This window comes from Calidris pugnax, unplaced genomic scaffold (assembly GCF_001431845.1).
Source record: "Calidris pugnax isolate Ruff unplaced genomic scaffold, ASM143184v1 scaffold127, whole genome shotgun sequence".
NCBI lineage: Eukaryota > Metazoa > Chordata > Aves > Charadriiformes > Scolopacidae > Calidris > Calidris pugnax.
The window spans coordinates 2,488,005-2,497,571 of NW_015090883.1; the positions used below are offsets into that span (position 1 = coordinate 2,488,005).

The 9,567-nt window shown below is 45.0% G+C and overlaps 1 protein-coding gene across 8 annotated transcripts in view; it reads left to right on the forward strand.

The window, feature by feature from the left end:
* Positions 1 to 9,567, forward strand: part of FOXN3 (forkhead box N3) — a 130,136-nt gene that overhangs the window by 20,854 nt on the left and 99,715 nt on the right. For all 8 annotated transcript variants that reach the window (XM_014947021.1, XM_014947022.1, XM_014947028.1 and 5 more), the window contains one exon: positions 8,399 to 8,535. In XM_014947021.1, coding sequence (XP_014802507.1) covers positions 8,399 to 8,535 — 137 coding nt within the window. The remainder of the gene's footprint in view (positions 1 to 8,398; positions 8,536 to 9,567) is intronic.

The window sequence follows — 9,567 nt, forward strand, 5'->3', positions numbered from 1 at the left end:
TTGCTTAAAAGCCCATGAATGCCTTCATTTGTGTAAAACCCAAACTGTCAGCTCACTCCTGTGCCCTCTCGCAGCCATTGCCATGAGATGTTACATGCCATTTCTTTGCTCTGCTTCTGGCAGGGGGACAAGGCCATAGGACCTGTGCCTGTGGCTCTGCTATGGGGTGTTCTTTAGGGGTTTGTGTGGGGGTCAGCCTCTACAGACACTGGTGAAGTCCCTTCAGGGGCTCCCCACTCCGACAGCCCATACAAGTCCAAAGGTACAAAGAAAACTTCTAATATGTCTTGTGCTGGTGAGACTTGAGCTCCTGTAACAGTGGGAGACCTGGACAATGTGCATTTCGATAGCACCTTCTTGTGTTGAAGGATCTTGCACTGCATCTAACCTGTGAAATGGGTTTGGGGTTTGTTTTTTTTTTTTGACTGTGGAATACCACAGCCTTTTCTTTTCGCCAGCTGTTTTTTCATGGTGCTGGTCAGCCTGGCCTCTTTATTCCTGTAGCATTGTTTACTCGCACGCTTGGCTTCCCTTTTGGTTTGAGGGTTTTTTGTTTTATTTTCTTTTGAGGCTAAGTAGTCTTTTTCCACTATAATCATACTTCTCATTCTCAGTGAACTTACTCACCCACCCAACTAACCTCTGTAGTCGGAAGGAACAGTGCCCATTTCGTGACTGGAAGGACACCAGAGACGTGGAGATGGTTAATGCCTCCTGCACCACGTGGGGCAAAATCGAGCCACTTTCCTGAAGGCAAAGCAGGGGTTTAAAAGGTTGATGGTTGTGTTGGTGTCTGGGGTAACTCATTGAGCAAGTGAACTGAAATAGCGAGGGATGAGCATGAAAGCAGAGACTTGGACTTGTGTGATTTGAACTAATGGATGTTTTTACTTGGAGCAAAATAAGATTTAAAAAGCCCCAACCTTTTGTTTTCCTGAGAAAACCAATGATTTCCTGATGCCACTGGTTTTCTTGGGTTGAACACCGTACTCCAGCAAGCCTTCTGATCAAACATTTAATTTCATGCATTTAATGATCATTTATTTATAGTCATGTAATTGTGTTTTAGCTAGTCAGAGCTCTTTTTCAGCTTCGTGCTTGAGCTGAGCTGTGGGTGCTAGTTTACTGAAAAAAAGAGCTGAAAACATGCAGAAGAAGTGGGTGTGAGGGTTTTGTCATGCTACATGCAAATACTACTCTATTTTCCTCTTGGTGTCAAGCTGTCACGTAACATTGCCAAACTTCCCTAGGAAGGGCAGAAGAAGTTTGTAACTCTCTTTTGAATTTATAGGTAAAGGGGGTTTTGTGTAAGGGTTTCTGAAAATTAAATGCTTACCAAGCAGTTGTTACTGTCATTAAAATTGCTGTTAAGGTCTATAGTGCAATTCTTTAAAACTGGCCATATAGAATTTCACTGGTCTGTGCTAGAAATGTTGGAAGAGAATGAAGAAAATCTACCCTTAAACTGCATGAATAGCTATTTGTAATTTTTATGTGAGATTACAGTGGATCTAAGGAATGTGTTTTATAATAATAGCAATTGTTGGCAGTGGCTTTGTTTTTCTTTCTTTAAGAATTCCTTAGCAGTTGTATTTCTCCTTTTTTTTTTTTTTTTGAACCAGCTGACCTCAGATGATTCAAATGCTCTGTTTGTGTCTTTCTTGGAATTATTTCATTTGTATAAACAAGGACTAACTGAAGAACCCATCAGCTTTATTTGCAAGGTGCATAGCTGTTAAAGGAGATAAAGGCTTACTAGCATCTGTGACCACTCCTAAAACTGGAGAAATAATGTAGGTGAGCAGAGCAAGCAATATTTTGTCTGTCTTGATAACTTGAAGTACTGATGGCTAAAGATAACCAACAAAATTTTAAACAGACCAGCAGACCAACTTCAGCATCTTAATCTTAAATCTTGCTGAGCATTTGTGCCCAATAAATAGTTTAAAATTTGTTGTGTAGTATCTTTCCCCAGTTTTGATACCGGTACGCTAGTTCTGCCTCATGTAAGTAAAGGAACTGCGATTTTGAGTCGGTCCTATTTTAGCAGCTTCATTTCGAGGAGGGCAGGACTAAGGTGAGGGATGGGGAGCTGAACTGAAAAAGAAAGGCGTGCGCTTCTTGGCATCGCTGTCTGCGAGCGAACAGCACAGAGCTGGCCTCTGAGTAGTGTTCCCGGTTGCACAAGTTCCCTTTGGGTACCCAAAAGCCTCTCTGCCCTTGCTGTTGGCAGTGCTGATTCAGCACAGCATCAGCAGTGATGCTGGACTGGCCTTTTCCAGCCTGGGTGAGTTTTGCAGTCAGGAGCCACTTGTTTCCCATCGCGCCCGCCCGGTGCCTGCCAACAGTCAAGGGTAGCGGTGTATTGGGTGAAGGATGTGTCATCTGTGTTCTGTTGCAGGGTGGTTTTTAAGACACTTGGCAGGTGTCTCTGCATAGTGAAAGAAAGTTATTCAAGCAAGTTGTTCTCTCCTGAGGTGGATTTTGAAGTGATTATTATGTTCCTCTTCATGTGTTTTAGAGCTGAAGGCGGGTGTCATGAGGTGCCACTTGGAAAGTATTTTACTTCCCTTTCTCCTGCCTCTCCATCTTCTCAGGAAAATCCCTCGCTTTTCTTATGAAATACTTTTTCACAAGGTGAGAAGAGGGGTATTTGTGTTTAGGAGGAATCCTTGATATTGACATGGTGACATCGTGGCTATTTCTATCAACCAATTCTTTTTTTGTGAAATTTGCATTTCAAAAACCAATTCACTAAAACTTGATCCTGGAGAAAGGCTTCTGTGCTCACATCGCGTTCTGAACACCTGGGGAGGCTGTACAGCATTCCCGTGGATAAACTTGTTGGCAAATCCGTGTGAAGAGTTTGCTTCAGGTCTGCTGCTGCAGGGAAACTGGGCTCGAGGAGCTCAGGATAAATATTTCTTTGGAGTAAGAACCTTTGATACCCACTAATCTCTCCCCTGTTACTTGCAAAGAGGTCGTTTGCTGTGACAATCCTAGGTTTCATCCATGCTGAGAGTAAACCCTGAGATCAGTAATGGTGAATACTGGCACCAAAAGGTTCCTCATCGCTGGAGAAAGTGTCATTAGTGTTATTCTTAGGTCCTGTGTTAACGACTGCAACAATTTACGCTGAGCTAAGCAGGGACTGTTAAGTCACAGTGGTGCGATTTGGTAGCTTGGGACTGCAGATGCTAGTTGGAAATGCCCTTTTTTGAGTAATAGGAAATTTCTGCTTTTTCTGCTTGTTTTACAGTTCCTCAAGCACCCTTGCTTCACCAGCAAGCCATAGGTCTCAAAGATGGTGTAGATTTACACCACTCGAGCCTGGGTAGCTGCCATAAGCCTAATTCATATTGCTAACAGTGCCATGGCCACCCATCCCCTCCTGGTTTGGTAGCAGAGAAGAAAAAGGATGGATCTACTCAGTGGGGAGTTGTTGGCTTAGTTTCACTTTTATTCCCTTGTTGAAAGTAGCAAGGTCCTAACTCAAAGAGTTCAGTTGAATAATTTTCAGCTTGCCTGGGTGCCTGTGCAGAGATGTATGGTCACTCACTCACCCATGGCTATCTTGTTTCTGTTCCTCTCCTCCCAGTTTACCCAGCTTCCCCCGGTGTCTATGCATCCATGCCCAGCATCTCAGTGTCTCTGGGCTCTCCTGGTCTGTCCCTCAGAGCCATGGTTGCCAGCCTGGCTGCCAACTCACCCCAGCTCTCCCATGCGTGCCCCGATCTCCATCATGTTGGTTTTCTTTTTCCTTTTCTGAGCTGCTTCATGTCCAGCCAGGGTCCTGTTTGTCCTTTCTTGGTGTGCTCTTCCAGGAGATGCATCAGGGTGTCACCACAGCAGGAGAGCTCCCCTTCCCCTCCCTGGCTCCCTGCATCCATCCCCTGCTTTGCAGCAGCACTGGGTGCTCATCAGACCCTTCATGTGAGCCAGCTTAATGAGTTTAAGTGACATAAAATTGTGCCAGCAAAATTCTCTTCAAGGAAAATCACTGAAATGGGCTTGTGGAAGAAGGTCCAGGCATGTGCAAGAGGGCAGGGAGGAGAAAAGGGCAGCAAGGACCCAGGGAAGCAGCAGCTCAGACCCCTCCATCCACTACATCCCTTTTGGGGAATGTTCCCTTGGGGGACCCTCTTGGTGGTGATGTTGCTGTGAGAGATGTGGGCACCTGGAGCTGCTGCTCCCTGGTTCCAGTGCCGTCCCGTGCAGATTCCTAGCGAAGGTGTAGCCGGGGTTCCAGAAGGTGCGATTTGAAATTGCCACTGGCCCCCTGAGCCCGTGTGTTTTGTGGTTCCTGTATCTGCTCTCTTCCCAAAGCTTTATTTTGGGCAGACTGTTTGTATGGCGATGAAAAGAACAACTCCGGAAAAAAAGTTGCGTTCCTAACACATTTCAAGTCTGTGCTAAAATAACCGGGGAACAAAATTCCTCAAATAAACATTTGCCAGAATTTTTATATAGATGGGGTATGTATTCTTTCCCAGCCATCGGTCTTGGAAGGAGCTCAGTGCACAATTTTTTTGAATTGAGCTTTGGGCAGATGGTAGGTGATACGCAAGGCCAGGCAGTTAGTTGAGAGGTGTACGGAAGCAAAATTTTTATAATGAAGAGTTTGAATAGCAGATAACACTGTTATCCCCAGCTATAGCAACTGAAAGAGCTGACAAGCAGCATTTTATTTTTACTCCAGACTTTTTCTGTTCTACTGAAAGATGACAAACGTTTTTGTTTGGATCCTAATAGGTTGTGTAAAGTAGGATTTAAAAATTTTTATATAGAGTTCCTTGGGAGAAAAAAACAAATGGCTGCTGTATCATGTACCCTTCCATGGCAATGAGCAAAATCAGATTTATGTATTTGAGATATGAGAGAGAGCAAATGAATTAATAAATTGGGACCTAGTACACAATATCCTGGTACAATCTACACATATATTAAGTGACAGAAAAAGGCATAATGATTTCCTAATAGAATGATAATAAGGAATTTTTTTAAAGAAAAAGTATTTAGTCATTAACTTTTACGGGGTAACTTCTAGGCGTTGCTTTCTCTCCCCATTAGTCCCTCTGACCTAGCTTATCTGCAACTATAGTCTCCTCTTGGACAAGGCAGGGGACGACTTGTAGTAACACTCCCCGTGTTTTTAGTAACCTTAAACATGGATGCAGAAGCAGTAACCTGTGATGGGCAGAGGCGAGGTGGCTGTGCCTGGCTCCGGGAGGTCTGGAAGCCCTCCAGCGCCGAGATGGTCAGGGGGGCTCTTATCCGCTCCTCAGCCACTTGTTGCCTGGGAGACCAAATGTAATCCAGGGATTTATTTTTTTTCCCCCCTTTCCTTGCTGGTTTTTGATTGGAGCCGCTATTGACTTTTGGCTTGGAGGAGGTAGTGAAGCAGCACGCCAAGTGTCATAAGATGGAAATTAATCACTAACCGATGGGTCTGAGTTCCAATGATTTCCTTTCCCGTGATTGCTCTGTGTATGGGAAGACTAATGACACATCTAAACAGACAGTTAACGAAGCTCTTCACACCTCCAAGAGTCAAGAAGGATTCTTAACCCAAAGACACTTTGGTTTTCTTTTTATTTCTGCTCTCTCTTGTGATTGTGGAAAAACAAAAGTAGCTATCTTAAAAAAGGAACTTTGCACAGTTGGAGAGCTTTGCCTTAAGTTGTGTTTGGTTTTGCTGCTAAATTATAAGTCAGCTCGGTTGCAGTCAAAATATAGCAAATCTGCCTTCCCAGTGTTTCTTTTAACAAGGAGTATAATTCTTCTCAATGCTTTTTGTGTGAGAGAGTTTCTGTTTTTCAGGGAGATTATTTTTGGCTTCTGCAAGGACATGGACAAGCCAAACAAGTTTAGCTTAGCAGTAATTAAAGGTTTTGAAGTTACTCTTCAGTAGTGACTTCATCTTATAAGGCCCTCAACTTGAACTAACTCCGGTGGGTTTTGGGGAGTAATCTCTTCCAGGTAGATGAAAAGTCTGTCTTGAAGTAAATTAAAAAACAGAGAAGTTTGGAAAGAATATGTTATGTTCCAGCAAGTACAAATAAGGTAGATGGCATTTAAGTGCAGCTTTTCTTTTTTTTTTTTTTTTTACTTCAGTAGTGACTTCATCTTATAAGGCCCTCAACTTGAACTAACTCCGGTGGGTTTTGGGGAGTAATCTCTTCCAGGTAGATGAAAAGTCTGTCTTGAAGTAAATTAAAAAACAGAGAAGTTTGGAAAGAATATGTTATGTTCCAGCAAGTACAAATAAGGTAGATGGCATTTAAGTGCAGCTTTTCTTTTTTTTTTTTTTTTTAAGCTTATCCCATGCTGTAAGGAGTAAGGAATCCAGCAAAGGTTTTCTCCTGAAAAACGTTCCTAGTTTTGCACGTTGCTTGCTTAAAAGGAAATTTTATGTTCTTCTTGTTCTGGCTCTTGGATAGAGCATGCAAGTGGAATTTGAGAAGTTTGGATTCTATTTTTGACTTTGTCCTTTGCCTAAAAAGTCACTTACTAGACTTATCATGTCAAGTCTCTGGCTCATTGTCCCATATTTAAGAGAAGGCTAAACATAACAACCTCCTTTCTGCAAACTGGTTTGAGATGGTGGCACACAGCTTCCACCACTGACACCAGCAGTGGATCTTCATCTCTTGTTGTGCTTTACCGAGATGAAGGCCCAAGAATCTTCCTTGCTCTCCCTCTCAAACCCTTTGAATCTTGGGCTTTTTGGCCATGCAAGGGCCCCGCTTCACCTTGAGAATGGGGGGATGTCTCCCCTTAGACTGTTCAATGGCCTTCTGGTAGGGTGCCCTGAAGAGGCTTGACCCCATGTTCCTGGTTCCACCAGAGCAGTGTGTGGAAGGTGGTGCCTTCTTCGTCCCCTAGAGCAGATGTGCTTGTCTCTGAAAGTAAGTGGTGGCTGCTTCTGTGCATTGTGCTGGCCCCTCTCCTTTTCTTTCTAGCCAAGTCTCACAGGATGCTTTCCTAGATGCTACCACACAGCCATCCAGTGACATTGGGGAAGATTTTTCTTTTTCATTTTTCTGGGCTTTTTGGGGGTGGAATTTAGTGCCAATTTGCTGTCTGTAAACTTGGAAGGAGGTCTGTAAGCACGTTGCAGTGTGTATCCTGAAGCCATCCGTGAGGCAGAGGAGAACTTAGGAGTTGGTAGGGCTCCACAAAGATGACAAGTTTTCCAAAGGAAAGTGTCTGGTTTTGGTCTTCCTTGTGGCTTTAGAAAACAATATCCCACTTTTGGTGTGATTTTTGAGTGTGTGTGCTTTTGTTCTTCGACACATGGAACCGAGAGTCTTGCTCTGCTGGTAGAAGTTGGAGTTGAGAAGAGGTTGAAGAGCGACTGGAGGCAGTAGCGCTGCTTCCCCTGCCTGTTCCAGAAGACGTCAAGATGTACCAAAAGTCTTATCATAATGCCTTGAAAGCCTGCCAGTGGAGTTCAGTCAATAATTGGGACTGGTGTTTGCTTTTATGGCAGAACAAGGCTGCTCCTGATCACGTTGTATGCTTTCATAGCAGAGCCAAGGGAAGGTTGTTCCCCTGTTTGTTTGATAACTCACACAAAACAATTCAAATTATCTGCACCCTGACCTCTGGTGGGATTGAGACAAGGGCTGAAATTGCGCTGCTCATAACTGCAGAATAAATACTGAATTTTAGTGTAGTCTTTGTGGTACAGATTGACTGCTTGAGTTGCTCCGTGTGTCCAGACAGGGTAATTACTCTAACTGTTGTTTTAACTGATCATGATTTCACAACACCCTTAAATGGTTTAAACTCTGATTATACCGTGGCTTGTTGTTGTTGTTGTTTTGGGTTTTTTGGGTATTTTTTTTCCCCTTGGGGGAGAAAAGATGATTAATTTCCTCTTGTAGTATAATGGCACTGATGTCATGTGGTTGAAGGATTAAGTCCTTTTATTTTTAAAACAGTTGCTAGGGTGTATAAGCCCCTCCTTTTTAGCCCCATTTCTTGTTAGTATAACAGAAAAAGGAAAAGAAAATCACTTTGAAGAAAAGTGCATTCTTTTTTTAAAGTTTCCATGTAGCAGTAACTGTAGCTTATTTTTCAAATATGGGGTGATGGGGAAATTGCCAGATATTATTAAATCGTATTGACTTGTAACAAGGCGGGGGGAGGGTGTGGATGGGGAGCAACCAAACATTCATTCTTACTTTTTTTCCCCCCAGAAGTGTGATTTAAATCGTACCGTCAAATTACATTATTATAATGGAGCAATAATCTCTGGCAAGCAAATTACGTTCACTTGTCAGACAAAAAACCCAAAACCCACTGCTTTTCCTGACAAATACTGCTAAATAAATAAGGCTATGCCATTAGATCAAAAATTTGATTTTTTTTTTTAATTCTTTTTTCTTTGCAGAGTATTGGAAAGGGGTCCTTGTGGTGTATAGACCCAGAATATAGACAAAATCTTATTCAGGCTTTGAAAAAGACACCCTATCACCCATATTCGCATGTGTTCAATACACCTCCCACATCTCCTCAGGCATATCAAAGGTAAGAACTAGATGCATTTTACAACTCTAAATGTTTTCCTCCAGTGTTGTATGTGAACCTTGGGTAAGACCTTAAATGTAATTAAGTGACGCAGTGTGGAAACGGGCTCGTGACGAGGGCCCGGGAGGGCTGGCGGCGGCCTGGCCTTGCTGGGGATGCGGGACACCTCGCTTGCCCGTTCCCCCTGCCTGGTGGCCACGAGTCCCCCCCTGCCTCAGCCGCAAAGGAATGCCTGAAATTAAAATGCAAATAAGCAAATGGAGAGCTCTGGGCGACTCCAGCAGCCTCTGGATGATCCCAGAGGGGCGCGGGGCAGAGCAGCAGCCATTTTTCTGCCCTGCTTCAGTGAACCGGGTGCGGGGCGGGTTTTGTTTTTCATTTATTTTTGAACATGCGGTTGGTTTTGGCTAACGTTAGCCAAGGGAGACAGAGAGCCCGTGGCTGCCGTCCCCCAGCAGGCACCAGGGTTTTGACACAGCCGCTTTCTCCTCGCTGCTGACACGGAAATTTGTTTTCTTCCCTTTTTCCGAGCGTGGCAGCGCTGGGGCCGAGCAGGATGGTGTCTTTCACCAGCCATAGCAAGGGTCAGCAGCGTCACCGGGACCAGGCCGTGGCTGTTGGGGGGTGGTTAGATTATGGGGGGAGTTGGGGGGTTTTTTTGGGGCATTATTTTTTGCATTCCGGAGCCGTTTCCGCCTTTAGCGTGGAGGCCGGCGGGGAGGGCTGGGGGGCGAGGCCGGGCGCGGGCCCGCGGGAGAGGCCGCCGCCCGCCCGCCCTCGCCGCCCGATGAGCGTGATGGTCGCCATAGCAACGCGGGCGTCTCCCTGGCAACGCGTAGCCCGGCCGGGGGCCGTTGCGTCACGGCTCCGCCGCGCGCCGTTGCCGTGGTAACGGGTAATCCTGCCCAGCGACACGGCCGCCGCTCCGAAACTTTTGCTGAAAACGGGGATCCTGCACCGGGGTCGGAATTGCCGGCGCTGGGGGGTTTTGGGGGGGGTTACCCCCCTCTTTCTCCCCCCCCCCCCCCTTTT